Source organism: Pelmatolapia mariae, linkage group LG4 (genome assembly GCF_036321145.2).
Source record: "Pelmatolapia mariae isolate MD_Pm_ZW linkage group LG4, Pm_UMD_F_2, whole genome shotgun sequence".
NCBI classification, from domain to species: Eukaryota; Metazoa; Chordata; class Actinopteri; order Cichliformes; family Cichlidae; genus Pelmatolapia; species Pelmatolapia mariae.
The window spans coordinates 18,080,897-18,102,074 of record NC_086230.1 but is presented as its reverse complement, the minus strand read 5'-3'; the positions used below and the strand labels follow the sequence as shown (position 1 = coordinate 18,102,074).

The following is a 21,178-nucleotide window of genomic DNA, read 5'->3' as shown; positions in this document are numbered from 1 at the left end:
CGTCACAAAGCTAGTACAGCAATGACCATTTCTACTATGACTGCTGCTTCTATTCAGTGGCACACAAATACACACACTCTGTGACATAAGTGGGTGTAAAGGTCATTTATTACAGATATTTAAAACCATTTCATTTGTCCTTGTCCACCAGCATCCGTACGGCACAAGTCGTTATTAAAAACGCTGAAGATGAAGAATGACAAGACTCAAGGTGGGGAAAAGGGTGAATAGCTGTTAATATAATGATGCCTGGTTTCAACGGTGCCTCTAACTTCATAAAAATATAAGGAGGGAAAAAGCTTTATTCGAAAGGCAGAAAAACAAAAATAAAAGCAGGTAGTCGTTCACCATGAAAATGGCTTTGATAATACTAAATACAAAAATACATGAAAAAGAAAAAAATCCCAGAGTTTCATGCGGTGCACTCGGAAAACAGACGAGAGAGAAACAGGTTAATAAATTAAACACACAAAATAAACAAGTGCACGGCATCCATGACCTTTTTAGTGTTAGATGCAGCGCTGTTTGTCCCATCGCCTCCTGTTCTGGCTTTAGCTTTGATCCTAAAATGTTTTTTTAAAGGAATACATACATAATACCTGCATATACGTATCTATAAACAGATTCAAGTCCCTTTGCGGTGGATCTGTGGATGTCTGCCTCTCTCTGGTGTCCAAATATCTAATTATACTGACCTGAGGAGGTGGGGGAATTAAAAAGAGGACTGGACCAGCTGACTACTCATGTCTAATCTCACCTAGACTAAACCAACAGACCAAACGATGCCAGCATTTACAAACCGAGGTGATGTTTCAAACGTAACCTGCCCCCTTCTCAAAACATAAAGAAGGAGAAAGACACCACACTCTCTTATATAAAAGGTACCTATAAGTCTGCACATTTGTTCATGGTGACCAAGAGATGAGGCCTGGCTGGTGGGTCAGGCAGACTTTGTGAGTCTTTTCTTTCCCCAGGTATGAGTGGTGGGAGATGGGGGTGGGAGGAGAAGGGGCAGAGTCAACAGAAGGACCGGGGAGGGAAAGTCTGGTTCTGTCTCATCACCGCTGTTTGAGAAGCGCTCTGTACATGGCGAAGCCCAGCACGGCAAACACTGTGGCGCCGACGCTCGCCCTCAGCCAAAAGGTGGAGTTCTTCAGGTCTGCCTGAGCCATGTGCCTGAGAGAAGAAGCAGGAAACACACAGAGAGCAGGTGAGAGGCTGGGAAAATACATCAATAGCAGAAAAGCGGAGCAGCTTAAAACACAATGACGAATCTAGCGCCACATTTTCCATCTGCTCGTAAAACCACAACGAGAGAAATTGCCAAATGACACAACAAAGTCATGCGTTTCCCTCTCTGGGTGAAAACGTCCCAAAGCCTGACCACAAATGACGAATCAGAGGATCCTCTCATGGCAGCATGAAAGAGAAACACATGCCTTCTCTTGTCATTGTTTGTTTCAGTTTGGGATACGTAAAAAAGGGAAAGAGTCTTAAAGAAGCACCTACTATGTACCTTAAAGGATAGTTAAAATTATATGGAGCCCAGGTGGTGTCTAAACTAAACAAGTTTGGTATTTTTAGTGCTGCTGATTGGATAATTTCTCTATAATTTGGCTTCATCTCCTCTCACAAAGGACAGAGAACAGTTTTGATGCACAGTATAGATCTAAACAGCGCTTTAATTTAAACGAGACGTAGAGTGAAATAAATCTCACACCTAAATATACCTGTGGCAACAATGAGGTAGGCAACAGATTATTTTAAGTTTAAGTGCGTGTGTGTACATGACACCACCCGAGCTTCATAGAGCTGCGTTAACACTTCTAAAACAACTGAGACTGAGCTGGAAGGAAACACAAGGTGAACTATGCAGCCTGCAATGACAGGTAAAAGCAATGGAGGAGGAGGGAGGAGAAAGGGAGTAACCCAAGTGCCCCGTATAGATAATATACTGATTGTATAGCTTCAACAGAAATTTGAGAAGCTGATCTGGGGACAGACACGTCACCACTCAAACCTCCAAATGCCCTGGTACTCCCGTAGGATCCAAAGAAAAGCCAGACTCATGCTCCATCTACTGAAAAAAAAGAGGAAAACGCCTCTGGCAGTAGATATTGGCATGATTCTTAGAGGTCAAAACCTGATAACCTGCTGCCATTATGAGGTACAGTCACATGCATGGAGTGTTCACCCATCCATCCACGGGTATGAAAATCAAACATCCCCTCTCTCTGATTTCTGTCGTTACCTTTGTGGGGGAATTGCTGGTTCAGCGGAGGCCTCCATAAAAGATGGACCCCCCCTCCACGATGGAGATGGCTGAAACCTGCTGCGTCAGGCTGAAATCCTCCTCTGACAACAGGCAGCTTGCATCACCACCACCCCCACCCCACAAACTCCACCCAACCAGGCAGCCTCTCACACAGTCACAAAAGGAGTCAAATGCAGCAGGTGAAGCAGGGAGATACTTTGAATTTGTTAAACAATCAACACATTTATCACAGCCAGAACCGCTCAGTTAGTGATTAAAGCATGAAACCCGGTTCAAGCATCCTCCACAATGCAGCGGAAGTTTTCAGGGGCGGCAGTGGTTTCTAGGAGAAACATTTTCCCTAACAACCAGCTAATACTTTCTTTCTAGGGATTTAAAAAAAAAACGAAGGTGCAGTTTACTGAACATCAAAACTTTCTGTAAACGTGTTTTAAACACAAATTGGTGTTGACATAGTAAACGATGATGTTTGCTTGGTTGCTAGGCAGATAATTCATACACCATCATACAATATATACCAACATCTCTTTTTAACACGTGTTTATACTTTAGTCATTGTTCATTCATTTAGGGAAATCACTTAAACAGGTTCTCATAATTGTAATTAACATGCAGCACATCATGACACGCACAGGTACCTGTTAACTGAGTTGCCATAGCTACAGGATATATGCAAATAAGTATTGCACAGCAGGAAACCTGCACGTGGCCCTCAAGCTGTCATCTTATCAGAAGAATCTCTTCTTCAAGGAAGCGAGGTGAAAGTAATGACAGCATGTTGTCACGTGAGGAATCTGGAAGGATGTTTTCGTGTGCTCTAGTGTATAAGACAGTTAAGCATCTTACACTGTGTTTTGCCTCCAGGGCAACAAAGTCTCCTGCACTTAATTTTAAAGATTCTCATTCTCCTCATCCTGACCGGTCGCAGCATAATGCCCCTCACCGAGCCTGGTTCTGCAAGAGGATTCTTCCTGTTAAAAGCTAGTTTTTCCTTCCCATTGTTGCCAAAGCGCTTGCTCATAGGGTGTCATATGATTGTTGGGGTCTTCTCGTTTTTTCTTGTATTATTGTCGGGTTTACCTTAGAATATAAAGCACCGTGAGGCAACTGTAGTTGTGATTGCGCAACAATAGTTGTTGCTGTAGAAATAAAATGTAGACTCTGTCCCTAAGAGTTTATCCTTTGTTTCTGGTTGAATAAAGGAAGGATGCACGGCCTTTACAGACTACAGTTTACACGCGGTCTGCATCTGCACTGCTGTCGTTTGCTTTTACCAAATTTCCATCAAAACTCTGTTTCTGTGTGGACTCTACACCATGCCTGTGGTCCAGTCACACGATGCTGGTCTGTGCAGGCATTTACTTAAAAAAAATTTCCAACTGTGGTTTGGTAGTCTGAATCAGTAGGAAATGCTGATTGCCATCTTTATAGGTTATCTGACCATCAACTCATTGACATAAATAGGCCTGCAAACAGAGTCTGTGGGCAGCTACCGGTAGAAAATCTATTTACAGCCATCCTAATATCCTGGTTGCTAAGAAAAACATTTGCTTTTTAAAAAAAAAAAAAAAAAAAACCACTAACCACCTGGACCTATAATTACTTGTTTGAGCTAAAAAGAATACTGTCAGGTTTGGTCTGACCCAACAGCACTTAAAAATATAGTCTTTAATCACAGGAGATGAAAAACAACCCGGAAATATTCACGAGGGAGATTGAAGCGGAGAAATACTATATGTGTGGGAACTGTTTTTACATAAAAATGAGGAAATGGCCACATATATGTGGTGCATACTGTATATACTTGGTTCTATATTACAGTATATCCTCATTAACAGTAAAAACTATTAACTACACTTTTTCAGCAAAATATATTTACCCTTTTAGCTGATGTGAAGTAGTTATTTTGGTTATTTCTTCTTCTTCTTTTTTCTTTTTTTTTTAAAAATTATTTATAACAATGAAGGAAATAAAATAAAATGCACCAATAAGATAAACGAGAGCATGTGAAAAATACTAAAAAGTCATCTGTATCGCCCAGCTCCACCGAGTCCGAAAAGTAGGCCAAACACCACCTCTGAAACAAAAGCTTGAACACAACCACAATGATACCTGACCAACTTTAATTTCACATCTCAAACAAAAGCGCACACACACACACACACACCATAAACAAGCTGTATAGTTTGTTACCAAATAAAATAATAGTTTGTGTTCTTGGAGTGTTAGATTCTTTAACAACAGAGTATAAAGGATGGTCTGTACTTGTTACTCAGTTAATTTCTAATCTTAATGAGCACTTTGGCTCAATGCACCTTAATCTCGATGCTTGTAATCAATCGGACCGGAAATGTTACTTTAATGTTAGATTTTAGGTCGTCGGGCCCTCACTCTGCCTGTTTAAGGTCACTGATAACAACTCCCAGAGACGATGTCGACACAAGGGTTAGTTGTTGGGTGCAACACTTCATCTAGCCCTGCCTGAGTGACTAACAATCGTTTACAAAAATTAGAAACGCACGCACTCAAAACACATTTAAACACATTCACACCTGCAGTGTACCTCAGCAAACCTGCACAATTAAATTCAAACACCAAGCTCACTACACTGTACAGACAGATGCAGAACCTTCCCCAGCTGCCAGCAGATGGCAGTATTTCACAGAGGACTGAGGCATGCCTTTAAGTACAGAGGCTGAAGTGAACAGGTGAGCCATGCAGATTAGCAGAGAGTGAACACATGCAAGAGGAAGAGGACGAGGGGCAGCCACAAACGTGTGCGTGAACACCTACAGAGTGGAAGGAAGAACACAAAGACAGGAAATAGAAGACAGGAGGGGAAAACAGGATGAAATGACAGAGTAATTGTAGGAGAACAAAAACAATCAAATTCAATCATTTAAACACATTTGATTTCAAACATCAGTTCATCAAGTCTTAACCCTCAGGAGGACAAGACACAGGCTGGTTTAGTTTTTATTTTTCACCCATTAAAAGCGATGCTTTTCAGACTAATGTCTCTCCTGTGAGCGCAGACTTCAAGGTTAAGAATGGAAATGGAGACAAAATGAGGCTGAAAACGTCACAAATAATCAAACAGCTGAAAGAGGTTGGTGCTGGAAACAGATGTAACAGGCAAAAGGTGCTTTTTAACATACTTCTCTGTAAATGAAATCAAACATGCAAACATGTAGAGAGCAATGACGTTTTCATTTTGAACCACAAACAAACCAAAGAAATTGGTTGTTTCTCATTTTGTGCACACAAAGCCTGTTAGTCAAATTTACTGTCTGCATATCCACTGCAGGACAGGAGGGGGCACACGTCACGCGGAGAAAAGTTCTAATTCACACCTGGAATCATCAAAGTTTCTTTTTTATCATTCAAAATTCAGGCCAACATAAAAATTCTGTTATTTAGTTTGAAAAAATTCACAAATATAAAGCGATCAGTTATCTGGAGCTGAAGTTTCTTTTACTGCATGTTAGTGTGGGAGTCAGTATTAGGAGCCAAGTTTGTGGTGCAAGCATCATGCATCGCAACACAGTCACACAGGTACCTCCCTGGCTACCAGGCTGTTTGTTAGCTGGCATAGCACCGTCACAGCTCGCCGTGTCAGACTGTACAGAGAGCAGCTCGGCTGCCTGGAGCTGGAGCAGAAAGTGAGATATCTCACATGATTTATAGGGAAGTTACTCCCAGCAGTCCTAAATCGCAAGCAAAGAGTTCCTGCTTAAGAACTCTTAACAAGGCTTTTATTCATTCACTCAGAGAACACCTGAGCCAAGACACCAGGCCATTAGGGTCTACAGTTGTGTTTGGCCTGTCTCAGTCAATGTGAGAATAGTCAATATGCTGCATGTAAATTGATGTAATATTATTCCAAATGTGTTATGATTTTAAAGTTAGAAAAAGAACTTTCGGAATTTTAGGAAATGAACCATCTGCAGCATCAGAATCTCTTTGCAGCTGATAGAGATAAACTGACCGTCACAGTTTAAACTTCACTGAATAGCACAAAATCCACCCACAACTGCATCGACAGTCAAGCAGCTGGTTTTTATTTGTGTCATTGCTACAGCTGCTAACTCCACGCATTCCTGATAACCTGCCTGACAAAGTCCTTCAGCTCTTATTCAGCTGAAACAATGACCTCTGGGAAACACGATCATCATTTGATAACAGAGATTAACTGTTAACTACATTATTATTAACTTTACTACTGCTAACGACTTCATCACTGTGATTTCTTATTGAGTAGAGAACAGCCTGCTCTGTATGAGTACTATAACCCAACCGTGGCAGGAAAAGCCAATAATTTATCAGCAGAAATATTTAAACATAACGTAAAACCAATAATGGTGTCCCCCTCTCCTTACAGTTGATATGCAGTGTAAACCTGACCAGTGGGGAACACTGAGGGAAAGCAGAGGAGCTGTCACTACCACCAGTGTTAGTGAGCTTGGGTAAAAGCCTCTCTGCGTCCCATCGTGGAGGTCCAGCCCCAGGATCGGAGACAGAGAGAAGGAATGATTCTATGTTAAACACTAGAGTTTATTTTGTGTATGAACCTGTTGAACACGACCGTGCGGAGTTGGGCCTTAATGCTGCGCAGCAGCTCCAACTTGAGGAGGTTCTGACAGAGGCAATATGTGCACCTGTTGCAGGCACACATGCAGCGGAGACGGGCGTGGCTGCAGAAAGATACACAGAAATGTGTGTATTCACCACCACGCCAACACACACACAAACACAGAAGGACACACACTCACAGGAGGAGGGACCAAAGCCTGACAGATGAAAAGCAATTAAGTTTGTTTAACTGCTAAACTACATCAAAGCATGACCTTCACTGTAATATGAAACCTGCACTGCTGTTGGTTACCTCAAACTCTTACTTTCATCCAATGGAATAGAATTATTGATATCTGTAACACAAAACAAGAGGAAAGGAGGGAAAACCACAAAACAGACATCACAACTAAAACAATCTCAGACTGACTTTTTGTCAGCTGCGTTTACTTTTAGATATTTCAGAGGCAACTAAAACCAGAGAAAAACGTGGCTTATGCAATACGAATTTTCAGAGACCACAGTCACCTGTAAACAACAGACAGCCACAGTGGTTTTAGCTGACCGAACAAACTATCTGCAGCTTCACTGCTGAGACAGCTGAAGCACTGAACCTGCTACACATTAAAATGTAACTGTTAAATACCTTTAGAAACTAATGACGCCTGAGTGATGGGAGCTTATTGGTTTGACACAATAAACTTACCAACATTTATGCTACACCGTGAAGACCTGGGCAGTTTTGTAGAGTTGCACAGGAAGTCTGAGAGTTTACCACACAGCATGCATGGTAATGGTACAATTACCAAGCACTGTACGATTAAAATCAAAGTAAAAAATCAACACAATGCTGAGTTTAAAGCTCAAACTTGATTCTGTTTCATCTAATAACTGAGTTAACTATAAGTCGCCGGAGCAGTCTACTCTCTGGCTCTCAGCAGAAAGTCGCCTTTCAGTAAGCACTTCTGCTTAAATCTACTCAGACTAATGCTCTAGAGCGCAGCAGAGCCAATGATTTCAGATTTTAGCCAATAGGATTTGTGGGCTGCTACAATGAGCTTTAACGGGCACATCCGTTAAGTGCCAATTAATTAAGCTACTGAAATCCAAACTGCTCCGAGAGCTTTGAGGACTTAGGACACCCTGCAGGGCCCATAAATGAAAGAACTGGCTGCAGTGTATTTCAGAGTGTCAAGTCTTCATGTACTGACCGGTGTGATCGAATGATTGCAAAAATCATTGGGTTAAGGTCCAAACTGTACTAAGTTTCAGTGCTACACAATACATTGAAGGAGGCTAGTATTTATTTTCTTAACATCACTGAGCGCTAAATGTCATAAAATCACCCAAGAGAGAGGTAAAAGAAGCACACGTGGGAAAGAAACAGTGAAGACTGTAGCTGAATTTTACTGCTTACGGGTACATGGCCATGGTGGTGAGTCTAGTGTAGATGTCTTTGCTGGGTGCTTCGTTCGTGCTGCAGGTGAAAGGCTGGGGTGGGTGGAGCTTGTGCTTCCGGCAGAAGTCATGCGGCGAGAGGCTGTAGTGCTGCCGCACCTCGTGCAGGTCCGACTTGGCGGCTATGACCACACACGGCGTCTTGCTGTCTATGAAATATTGCTGCCAAACACAAGAACTCAGTGTCAGGAGGCAAGACTTTTAAAATAAGGCCTGATAAGACGCTCTCAGTTTACACACCTTGTACACTTTTGCGCAGTATTCAAATGAGCGAGGATTGTTGACGTCGTACACCAGGCAGACCACATCGCAGGCCAAGTCCGTCTCCGTCAGGAAGTCAAAATCCGGCATCACCTCGTGGAGCTTGTAGTGAGCAGGCAGGGCATGGAGCAGGGACGGAGCAACAGAGCGTGCAGACGGAGGGATTAACATTTGTAATGCTGAAACTCAGTAAAGCACTCAGATTATGTAACAGTAATCCAGCGAGCAGCTGATGACTCCTCAGAGTAAATGAATCTTACCAGCAGGTACTTCTCCTGACCGTAAACGTAAGTCGTGCTGATGGCATAGAAGGACTTGTGCTCTTCTCTAATCCGTCTCTGTCGCTGTGGAGGAAAACAAAGCCAGTATCGCCCATCAAGACTATTGTTTTATTTATTTATTTAATTTAGGGAAAAAATCCTTTATTTTACAGTATGTAGTTAAGTTTTGATGATTTAGATTATGAATATAATCTCATTAAGAACGGCAAAATGTTATTAGGGGTCCAAGCTGTGCAAAAATGCACAGAACCATCCATCCAGTCTCTTCCTCTTATCCAATTCAGAGTCAAACTGTGCATGTGTGACTCTTATTCCACACAAAATGATCCCTATGAGTGCCATCCATCAATCAGTGACAGATGATGATGATAATGATAAAATGTTGATCCAGTGTTGAAAGTGAAACAGAGTTCACTTTTAACACTGGATCTGTAAGCATAATCAATTGAAAGAGCTGCAAGTCCTCCTGTGATGTGCTCCATGTAGACAGGGTAGGAAAAAAATCGCTTAATCACGAGCTTTGCATTGGTTAGAATTTAGGCTTCCTCATCATAGTGACCATTATCCTTAAATGCTGACAAGTTAATGTAAAAGTCCTCAAAATTAACCTTTTTTTTTTTAAACTTACTTACTATTTATAAGATCTGTACCTACATTCACTTCATACATCCCACTTTATCTTGTACATATCGGAAACAGTTGCGATAGCTGCAGAATTAGCATGTTTCATAAAGTTTAACTGGCTTTCTGTTAATGATTTCCACTGACCTGCAGGTTCCTGCCGAGAAATGCTTGGAGGAAGCCGCTCTTCCCGCTGCCCCGTGCTCCTAACACGTTGCAGCGGAAGACGCTGCGCTGGGTCTGCTTCTTCTGAAGGTCAATACGCTTGTTACGGGTCACTGAAGGAACAGGAAACATTTTTCTTATAGCTTTATAATACAATTAGTAATAAACAAAGCTGGCAAAAGTACAGACATTCTGTACTTAAGTTCTGTACTTAACCAGCTCTGAAATCTACTCAAGTAAAATGAGCTCTTTGGAGGAGGTTTCTTTTTTGTGAACTGAACCTTGTGCTATTTTAACATAATGATGAAATAACATGCATGCGAATACAATTTAATTATACTCAGCTTGGAAAATAAAAATTAAAAAAGGAAAAAAAAATATCTCTATTTTCTGTTGCCTACATTGTAGAGGGTGACTTTGCCTCAAAACAGGAAAATGAGCACAATCAGGGGATAAAGTGGATTCAGCAGGATCCCTAAAATCAGTTGTAATGGATCAAAACTCAACGATTTCTACTGTGCGCTGCAGTAAATTTTCTTAGTGTACAGGCTGTGATCAGCTGACCTGCTGCTCTTTGTGGATGGACACAACTGAATTCAACCAGATGTCAGCAGATGTTTCATGAGTTGTCCTGGCTGATTTCCATCCTCTACACTGACAGTACACTTCTTATGCTGTCTTTATATTGGACTGCATAAAGTTGATATGAAGGTGGAATTCAGTCAATGGATCTCAGCATCATCAGCTGAAAATCATATGAATCTCTGCTACACTTGATGTAACCTAACTCTGACTATGAATCCACAGCCACTGTGCAGCAGTCACAGGCTATACTCAACTCTAAATCCATCACAGTACCTGCAAACTAACCTGTTTATCCTGCACTAACCTGCAGAGGATTTGCATGCAACCTTTAAAAAGCACAGTCTACCTCAGTTTGATTTCCAGCATGTTTTTCAATAATAATAAAAAAAAATATGTCACACGTACAGACCCTATATGTGATTTTGCTGATGTTTGTTGGGCTTATAAAAACGCTGCTTTTAAAATGACCTGCCACTCCTTTTATTCTCCCTCATCTTCAGCAGAGCTAGCTAGATGCGAAGCAGCACAACCACAACTTACAGACACCTGGAGTCGTTCCAGTGTTGTGGCAATAAATAAATAAATCAATAAAAACACCGTCTCACTTTTAACCCCTGACTTTGGCACGCGTCATCTCTTTTTATGAGACATCCTCTGCTGATTAATAAACAAACAGGACTGCCTTTAATGTGTTTCTGTTTAGGCTCAAACGTGTTTGATGTTTGGAGGTTGACAAAATATTAACTCAAATGCGTTAAAACCAAAAGTAATGAGCCTGTTTTGAAAATGTAAAGACTAGAAAGTACAGATATTTATTTAAAAATGTTGGGAGTAAAAGTAAAAAGTACTCAGAAAAAAAAAAAAAAAAAAAAAAAAAAAACTACTCAGGTAAAACACAAATACCTGGAAATTGTACTTAAGTACAGTAACGAAGTATCTGTACTTTGTTACTTCCCACCTCTACCTACCTGTAATTGCAGCCGCTTGGGATTCCTGCTCATAGATGATAGAGTAGCCGAGGTAACCCAAGTACTCCAAACTACGCTGCACGTCCAGATATGTTGTTAACCTACCAAAGGAAAGGAAGAGAAGTGAGAAGATTTTACATGACTGAGAAGTGCCTGTTAATCTGTCCCAGCGTGAAGTTTTTCAGGGTGCATGAAGTTAAAACAGATGCGTAACAATATACACACTCACGTCCACTGGGAGAGGTATCCCTGGTATGTGAGCCATCCCTGTTCACTGGTGCAAACTGTGTTGTTTACATCTGGACCCCAGGGCATGTAGGGAAACACTTTGAACAAGTCTTTCACCTCCTCTGGCGACAGCGCGCAGTCTCTGTCCTGGAAGACCACAGAGATAACACACAAATTCAACTAACTGAGCACAGAAAGGTTCATCTTGCTGAAATCTAATCATAAATATGGAAATAAAAGTGCTAAGGGAAAAAACAAACCAACAAACAAAACAAACATGACCACTCACTTTGTCATGCTTGTCAAAGACACTCTGAAGAAAGAGGTAAGCGTTGTGGTTAAGCTCCGTGGTGCAGTCTGGAGGGATCTTTATCCTGGTATAAAGAGAAGGAACAAAAACATACATTTAGGAAATTTGCAGCTTTCTGGTTTTATTCAGGTTCCTGCTTTTATCTCCACTTCTTTCTTTAAATTGAACACCCCTCAAAGTGACATGCAAACTAATCTGCACTCACATGGGGAACAGGTACTCCTGCGTGAGCTCCAGGTCGTCGTCATAACCGAACCTCCTCAGCACGGTCCATGTGGTCTCGTGCCGACCTCGCTGTATGAAGAGGGTGTGCAGGAAGAGGAAGCCTGCAATTAAAAAAGAAAAAAAAAGTGGACACAATTTGAGAGAGAGGGTGAACACTCAGAAAAGTGATTCAGACAGTATGAATTATGTTCACAAAGCCACTAAGTATGAGAAACACATAAAAACAAAGGAATAACGGGGCAGTGTCCGACCTTTGAGCGTGAGCCCGTTGTCTTTGACTCCATCCATCATGTTTCTTCTGACCACGTTCTTTACGTCCTCTAACGCCTGGGGTGCCAGTGGTGTATTGAAGCATGTTCTCTATATGCATACACAACATATATGCAGTTTTCAGATGCTGCTGCTGTGACATGTGTTGTTATGAGCGCACTGTTTCATGTCAAAGCCCATCCCCCTACACCCATTACAGGTTGTTTTCCTCATATACAAACAGACCAACGCTGAACCTCAAACCGTCTCAGTACTCACAATCTAACAAACAGACGCTGATGTTATTAAAGAGGAAAACATTACCTGAAAGAAGTTGAGCTCGCTGTCATTAAGGATGCCGTCATTGTCCAGGTCAGAGATTTTAAATATTCTGGTTAAAGCCTTAATGCATGAAGGCTTCAGCTGTAATACAGGAGAAAAACCATTTTTTAGGAGACAAAATGCACTTCTGTGATGCACCAAGATTTAAATCTGCTTTTCTTATTTTCTTAGCTTTACTCTTGATCTCTCTCTAACATAAAAACAGGTCACAGTGAGGATAAAATACATAAATAACAGATTTAGGTGGTTCTTGCACAGTTGCAGATTTTATTGCGAGTGTAATCAAAGGATAACCTCCGGCCACTAGTGAAAAATCTTTTCTAGTCTGCTCGTGAGTGGTTGCTACTTGTTGCCAGCGGTAGTTTAAACTGTTAGTTAAGACTAGTTGAACTCTGAGCTGTGCCTTACCGCTGCAGCTGACACATTTCAAAAGGTTCAGCTTTTACTTGAAAGGTGAGCAGTCTCTTTTCCCTTTTTTTAGACAAGTGGTTGGTTTTCAGACAAGTCGACATCTGCAATGTAAACTACTGGCAACGGTGGCAAAGCAGTCACAAGGTGGTTTCAATGCAGCACTGTATTCCCCCTTTGCAACCAATTTCATGCAAGCAACTTCCATAAGTCACTCTCTGGTTTCCCTAGAGACCAGAGGTTAGCACCGGTCTCTAAGCCTGTGTGAATGGGACTTTAACACTTTCACAGCAACTGCCAGCAACCATTTGCAACCAGTGGGGGAACACACACATCTTTTCCCTAGTAAACAAGTGGTTGGCTGATAGTCGCTGTCCTGTCTCTAGGCCTAAAGCAGGCGAACCTGTATGAACTCCCCCAGGTTTCTGAAAGCTGCAAACCAACATTTCCATTAACCTGTGTTCAACAAGTCAGAACCCACCTCCTTCTCCTCTGGGCAGTACAGGGGTCCTGTTGGGTGGAGAACGGCCTTCTGGGCGTAGTAGAACAGCTCAGAGATATTCTTCAGGTTTTTTGCAGAGCACTGAGAGAAAAACAGGCCACCTTATTTTAAACTTTTATTTACCAGGAAGTGAAACTCTTGAGATTGAAAATCTCTTCTCCAAGAGTATGATGGGTATGACGAAGGCATGACTGACAGAACATGCTTTTCATTAGCCGGAGGTTTGAACCCAGAGCCCTAACCGTGAGGCAGCAGTGCTAACCACTGATCCACTGTGCAGCTCAGGTTACCATGTTGTTATGAATGGTTTCCAATAAACAAAAAATAAATGAATAGAAAAAGAGCTGAATGCATGAAGTAGGTAATACTAAACTCAGGCACAACACAGTTCTGACTTAAGGAGGGAAATTCTGAACATTATACTGGGTACTTAAGTGCATATAAAAAACTGACTTAAAATGCAGCTTACTGTCCAAATAATTCTGATCATTTCCCCTTAAAAACATCTCATTTTGGGGGGGTTGAGTAAATGCAGACTTTTATCTTAAACATGATTTTCTAAAAAGCTTCATCAAGAGTGTACTTTAAACTGTGCTGCTGCTTTTATTTCTGACACAGTTATATCTGAAATCTAAGCACCTCACAGGATCACATATTTCTCATAGCAGAGTGACTGACCCCAGTCTGTTCCCACTGTGTATGTGCTGTCCCTCACGTCCTCCACACGTCCCTCTTTTAACCTCGTAACTAAGCCAGCTCAGAAGGGCAGGACCGAGCCGTCGCAGGCGGCAGAGGGAAATTTGAATAAACGCAGAGGCAGGCAGATTCCCATTCCCTCGCTCCATGACAGCCGAGCCTCACGGCACATTCACAGTCAGTCAGCAGGCTGTGGCCTCGGAGCGCGGGGTTCGGTCATATAAATCTATTCAGATCTCAGAGTGTATGTGCAGTCAGGATCTGGATTGCACTCTAAGAGCAGCTGGGGGTCAATCTGTCCTCCACACAGGTTGTCTCACTCTGACACTCTCTGCCAGTATTGGATTTTTAATCAGCCTTTTAAACTTTATTTGCAGTTTACTGCTCTCAACACTTTCATCAGACTTTGACATTTAACTGAGTGGGACCTCCAAACAGCCTCAATAGACCCAGTTATAGTTATGAGTCCAAGTGTGTGTGTGTGTCTGTTTGTATCACTTTTGCTTTACCTCTACACACGTCTCAATATCCTGGTATTGATTCATGATTGGCAGGATGGTCTCCATGCTGCTGTGCTCCACCAGGTCTGACTTGTTCCCCACAAGAATCAATGGCACCCTGCAGTGAAGCCATTTATTACAGAGCAGCAACGATCAACAGAAAATCAGACTAAAGCTAATTAGATCATGTAGATCGTGTGTTTTAATCATCGTTTTAAAATCAGCAGTTGGTTGCAGATATCTAAAGGGAAGGATTTTCCAGCTTCATTTAAAAAAAAAAAAATACTGTAAACGTGTTTATTCTGGTTGGAAGAGGAGAAAAATTAAACTACAATTTTTGACACTGTATAGACCAAACACTGAATAAGTTAAGTAAGAAAATGGTCGGTAGACGAGCTGATGATTAAAATAACTGTTAGCTGACGTACACACCTGCTGTCTTTGTCCGTTCTGTCGTTTATGAGAGGAATCCAGTGGCTCGTCACCTAGGGAAGGAACGCACAATGACAAACATGCAGCACCAACACAAAGGTTTTCATTTAAATAAATGCCAGGCCAAACCGAATAACAAAGGTAACCCAGTCTGATAAAAGTACTGCAATATATTTGCAGTGTAATTCACTCTGTGTCTATGGCAACCATCCCAGAAAAAGTTACTGGAAATGCAAATCAAACATTCTGCCGCAGTGTCACATTAAAAGCTTTTACCTGATGAAATATGATCTGACTTTTATTATGAGGGACGCCAGTGACCACCGTGGTGTTTAATGGTATTGGAGTTGTTGCTGGCTCAGGAGGTAGTGCTGTATATCTCGAATAAAACAGCTTTATTTTTGTGTGTGTGAATGGATGAATGTGAGCTTTAGTGTAAATAAAGGGGACGCCACAGCAGATCGACCGCCTTCATTTCACCCCGTCACACCAACCACTGCATGTCCTCCTTCACTACATCCATTACTCTTCTCTGATGTCACCCCAAGATAACATTAAAGATTGTTTATGGACAGTAAAATAATAACAGCAACCAGCTTTTCCCAACTTCTTACAAAGAAACCAACTTATGTCGAGATGAAAAGCAAGTCGAGCCAAACAAGAGTAGTATGAAACATAAGTACACTGACACCAGGCTCACCTTCTCAATCGACTTCTTGTTGTTGACTGAGTAAACTATGCAGATCACATTAGCCTAAGAAGAGAAAAAGCAACATTATAAAGCACACATCAACAATATGCAGCACAAACAGGGCAAAGCAAGAATGAAATAACACCGACCTTGGATATTTCCTGATACAGCTGCTCATCTGACTGCTCTGCTTCTGAAGGTGTGCAAAAGGAAAATTAGTACAGTATTATGTTACCTAACACCTCTTGTGCTCACTTTGTTTTTCTCAAATAAAAATGAAGACACTTCTCCTGACCTACATCTTGAAACCCAGTGGAACAGATAAAAGCTGCAGCCAAGCACAAAATGATCTCAGCTGAACACTCAATACTTCCTTGTACTGGAAGGATTTGAATGGGCCTCTTTTTATTAGCTACACTGTTCTTGTTTCAGTTTCAAAGACTGTGTGTAGAGGGGGGAGATACCTGAGTAGTCCACAATGTGTGTGGGCACCCTCTCCGGGGTGACATCAGCTGGGATGGTGATCTCTTCAGCTCGGAGTGGAACCTGGAAAACAGGACAATGATGTCAAACAATGATCAAATGAGAGTCAACAGTGAACACTCAAAAGGAGGCTTTTAACCATAACCACAGTGCCTCATCGCACATACCTCATCTGGAAACTCCTCGCTGACTAAAGACATAATCAGGGACGTCTTCCCCACCTTAGCTGTAGAGCACAACAAGAAAAAACAAAGATAGAATAGGGTCATTAACATGCAAACACTGCCATTTTCATGACAGATCTGGGTGATGTGTGAAATGACAGGAACAGATAAGAGCAGCTGAAGAGCTGCAGCCAAGTGCCACCGATCGCAGCTGAGCGCTCACTAAAGGCCACCATCCAGTGAATCCAGAATATCGAGAGCGAAACGCAGTCTGCAAATAGGCCTGCACTGGAAAGGCAGGTCAAAGAGCTGCACTGTTATATGAATAAAACATCCAGAAATGACTAAACCCATGATTATCAGAGCTTTCTTTACTTTAAACTTTAGGAATTTGCAAACTCTAATAACAAATCACCACCATCAAATCAACAGTTTTATCGTTAATGGTACGCTTAAATCGATACAGGTTCAAAAGTAGCACCTTCTTCTTCATCAAACTAAAGCATGCACTCACAGAATCATCATAATATAATGACCCCTTACGACTGTACACTATTAACTGAGGGTGAAAGACACTACAGATGGCAGTGAGGGGGGAATCTGTCCAGACATTTACACGCTACGTCCAAAAAAACTGCGATCGACATAAAAGTAGAAAGCTGTGAACAGGTGTGGCCTGTAAAGTATTGCCTTAGCAATTTCCATCCTTATTATGATATGATGCCGCACAGCAAGAAGGTCCTGAGTTCAATTCCACCATCAGACCAGGGTCTTTCTGTGTGGAGTTTGCATGTTCTCCCCGTGTTTGCGTGGGTTCTCCCCAGGTACTCCGGCTTCCTCCTACAGTTCAAAGACATGCACTTTGTGGGGATAGGTTAAGTGAAAAATCTAAATTGCCCATAGGTGTGAATGCGGGAGTGAATGTGAGTGCGAATGGTTGTCTGTCCCTGTGTGTTAGCCCTGCGACAGACTGGTGACCTGTCCAGGGTGTACCCTGCCTCTTGCCCTATGACAGCTGGGATAGGCTCCAGCAACCCTGAAAAGGATAAGCGGAAGCGAATGGATGGATGGATGGATTATGATATGAATGTGAGGGTTAAAGTGTCTGACGTGTAGCAAAATGTTGAAAGTTGTGATCCTGTAAATGTGTAGTTTTAAACACAGATTAGTGTAGATTTAGTAGCATTTAAGATATTAAGGCCTGTAGTTCACACTGTCACCTCACAGCAAAAAAGCTCCTGAGTTCAACTCCATGTATGTTAATCTGGCCGGAGCATTTCTGTATGGAGTTTGTATTTTCTCCCCGTGTCTGTGTGGGTTCTCTCTGAGTACTTTGGCTTCCTACCAGTCAGAGACATGCAGTTAGTGGGGTTAAGGTAATTGCTGATTCTAAGTTGTTATTGTCTGTCTCTCTGTGTTAGCCCTGTGATGCACTGAAGACTTGTCCAGAGTCTGCTCCACCTCTCGCCCTACGATCGCTGGGATAGGCTCCACATTTACAAAAAATAGAAAAGATATGTATAACAATCGAGGTAAATAGCTGACAATGACATGATCTGTATCACACAGAGGACGTGGCCATTGCCATTTTGTTAATACAGCCAGTAGGAGGAAAACCTCAAGCTCTAGATCTAAGGACTCGGAGTGAAATGATGTGTTGAGTGAACGATTAGTCGAATCACACAATGCAATAAATGAAGCCAAAACACCCTGAAGCATGAGCCTTTTACAGCTTTGGAAATGTGGTGATTTGCTTTTTTCCAGCAAACTCGCTATTGGATCGTGAGTTGGACAAAGCTACCACTTCCCTGACATCACTGCTGATTCCTGTGACAGGATATTTTTTATATTTGTTCATTTTTATAGAAGGTAACAGTCAACTGCAATTATTTGAAACTGCAGCCCTGCGTTTCCCTGCCACTTGCCTCTCGGTGTGTTCACAGTTAATCTCACAACCTGAACTTCATAACACATAGGCTGGCACGTAGCTTTCTGGCTGCACCTCCTTGAGCACTAACTCTCCTAAAGTAGCAATGTGTGCCATCCTGAAGAGCCACAACTTGAATATAAATAGTACTGTCAACATGTGTGCTCAAAAGAGAACAAACAGACACGGTGAAACACGCAGGGTGGGACATGCTGGCTTTACGGGTCATTTCAAAGTCCTTGAAAAGGTCAGGATCTGTAAACATGCAGCTGTTTACCTATCATATCCTCTGCCATGTAAAACTGGCACAATCGGTCAACAAACAGCTCTTCAAAATAAAAGTTCAAATCATTTATTTAAGCACTGTGATAGATGAGCAGCCAGTGTGCCAAGCTGTCCAATGTATGCTGTGATAGGTTCCAACCCAAAGGTGAACCTTGATTGTTTAAGCAGAAGAAAAATGGATGGATGGATGATTTATTTAATATCTTCTGCTTTAAGCTTCCCCGTTCTGAAGCTCTGGGTCCAAAAAAAACAAGAGTAAAGTGAGGAGATCACTTTGGGCTTCAGGTAGTTTACGTGAACCATTTTACAAGACAAAGAAATAACATTTGACAAACAGTGAACATTAACATTTTCATTTGCTGTAGTTTTTTTCTTGCTAAATGTATTAAGCTATATTTTATTTTATTTTGACTTATTAAATAAGATATTTTGCTTCATTGTACTACATAGATTTTAATATTTTTTTAATAAGAGATAAAGTTTTTTGTAATAGCACTGCATTTAGATTCTTTGGTTTACTTTTTCACCCTCTTTCTTTTGTGTAGTTTTTATCTGAAATTTCTTTATGCTTCCTTTATTTTTTTAAAACAAGCTTAAATATTTATTCTGTCTATTCAAACTATTTTACTATAGACTGTTTCATTTCAACAAGAACTTCCCAACTTTTGAAATGAATAAAGTATTTCTTACCTTATCTCATCATGTGTTATGTTATCTTAAGCCAATAAAACTTTTTATACCACAGAATGACCTTAACTTCACGGTTTTCCCAGAAGTCTTTGAATTCCTGTGATCTTTGTCACAGCTCAAACTTTCAGACACTCTTACACCATCTAATCGGCACAATAGCCCTTCAATCACTTGAATAATACAGAACTATCAGAATATGTCACATACAAAAATACAATTAAAAAGGCACAAAAAAAAATCATGATTCACATATTTATTATACCCTGCGATGTCTGGGGGTGTTTATTACCACTTAATTACTTCTCTGCTTTGCTAACCAAGGCTGTATTCCAATTAAGAGCACTTTAGTTAATAAACTCAGTTTACATCCTCCTAAATCCTCATCGCTTGACTCTGATAAGCCAAATTACAGTAATTAACCAATTAAAGCGACTGTAGGGGTTTTTTTTTAAATACAAATACTTGTATCACATCTAATCTGTAGTATTGATATTCTGTTTTAGGACTCTTTAGAACATACAGAGGTTTGCCTTCAGATCACTATCATGTTAACCAAATACTACATTAATATGTTAAATAAACCAGCCTCACTGACTTGTAATTGTTCTGTTTGTGCATGCATGGTTTCAGACTCTCCCTGAATCCCATTACACATACTTTGAGAATGACTCACAAGCCACAAAATGGTACACAAATTTTCTACAGATATCAACATAAAATAGTTATAGTGATGTCCATACTCCAAACTGGACTGTTTGGCTCACATTTTCCCTTCAAATAAGAAGCAGCGAGCCGAGCAGTGCAGTGCATGTAAGCCCTGATGAGGCAGCTGTCATGCACCATGTGATAATGATTTGGCTATGACCACTCGACATAAACCAAAGCCTGCTATTTATTCTAATAACAGGACCAGTCGAAGTGTGTGATTATCAAGCTCTGTGGAATAATGAAGATATTCCGCTGACTCTCACAGCTCATCACACGATATGTAACTGATAGAAAGTAGCTGCAGCTACTAGCATATTAGCTAGTGGGGATTAAATAAGTTGCTACTTACGCTCCCCTACAAGGAGTATCCTCACGTCCTTCCTCATGTTGGCGCTTGCTTTCCTGCACAGAGAGGACCGTCTTTATTGTTTCATGTAGACCTCTGGATGCCGTCCTCCTTCACAGGCAGTTAACTACCGTTGGGCCCTGCCGCTGTCAAACACTCCGCGCCTTTGTAGGACAAAACGGACGGACACTTTTCGGGTCCTGCTCGCAATTTTCCGCACGCTTCTGCTGAACTTATTGCTTATCCGCTGGACAGAAAGACAACGTTAAATGGCGTTTGTGTCACATATCTCTGTAAGCGCACGTTAACCGCTCTCTTGAAGGCGCTGGCAGAGGATTTCGCAGGGGATGGTTCACGGGCATGCCCGACCTACAGACCGGGTATCTACGGCAAGCCAGACAGGACAAAACGCGCACCAGAAATTTAAAAAAAAATGAAAAGAAAACACGCTCTGCTGCTCCCTGGATTTAAAACGTGGAAGTGCAATGATTTGGCGTCTCCTGCGTGTCCAAATAAAATATTAAAAAATTAAAACTTTACTAAAACAAGCAGCAAACAATATATTTGGTTTTATTTGGTTGATAAGATGACTGCTTTATAATGATATCTATATTTCTTACCTTTTGTGGACAGCTTTACACCTTAAACAGCTCGGCTAGTCATTTTCCCCAAAACAGGATATATCGAAAAAGCTGGATGAAGTGTTTTCATGCCAAGGCATCGTAGTTTCTGTCAGGCAGCCTGTTATATCAGTGCTGAGGTTTTCCTAACATCCATGTTCTTCCATATTCAGGGTTGTGATTGGG

At 41.4% G+C, this 21,178-nt stretch overlaps 1 protein-coding gene across 5 annotated transcripts; it reads right to left on the bottom strand.

The window, feature by feature from the left end:
• Window positions 1–90: 90 nt before the first annotated feature.
• rhot1a (ras homolog family member T1a) lies at window positions 91–20,755 on the bottom strand. Of its 5 annotated transcripts, none has more exons than XM_063471691.1 (20): window positions 20,376–20,755; window positions 16,420–16,478; window positions 16,234–16,315; window positions 15,919–15,962; window positions 15,779–15,832; window positions 15,079–15,131; window positions 14,656–14,764; window positions 13,430–13,531; window positions 12,523–12,621; window positions 12,201–12,309; window positions 11,930–12,050; window positions 11,704–11,788; window positions 11,416–11,561; window positions 11,187–11,287; window positions 9,616–9,746; window positions 8,827–8,910; window positions 8,546–8,668; window positions 8,265–8,467; window positions 6,847–6,969; window positions 91–1,176 (listed from the first exon to the last, which is right to left on the bottom strand). In XM_063471691.1, the coding sequence occupies exons 1-20, from the start codon at window positions 20,410–20,412 to the stop codon at window positions 1,059–1,061; spliced, it is 1,983 nt and encodes a 660-aa protein (XP_063327761.1). In that variant the 5' UTR covers window positions 20,413–20,755; the 3' UTR covers window positions 91–1,058. The 5 variants fall into 5 exon arrangements, with proteins under 5 accessions (XP_063327761.1, XP_063327762.1, XP_063327764.1 ...); XM_063471692.1 differs by having other exon boundaries at window positions 15,919–15,959; XM_063471693.1 differs by lacking the exon at window positions 91–1,176 and adding an exon at window positions 2,397–5,064.
• Between the last annotated feature and the right edge of the window lie 423 nt (window positions 20,756–21,178).

Bases quoted from the DNA above. Each gene is read 5' to 3' on its own strand.
- rhot1a (XM_063471691.1), bottom strand. From the start codon at position 20,412: ATGAGGAAGGACGTGAGGATACTCCTTGTAGGGGAGC. The intron at 14,765-15,078 runs GTGTGTACGTCA...GCTTCACTGCAG, and splicing joins AGAACGGACAAAGACAGCAG to GGTGCCATTGATTCTTGTGG. The intron at 6,970-8,264 runs GTAAGCAGTAAA...ATCTTTCTGCAG, and splicing joins ACCACCATGGCCATGTACCC to CCACGCCCGTCTCCGCTGCA.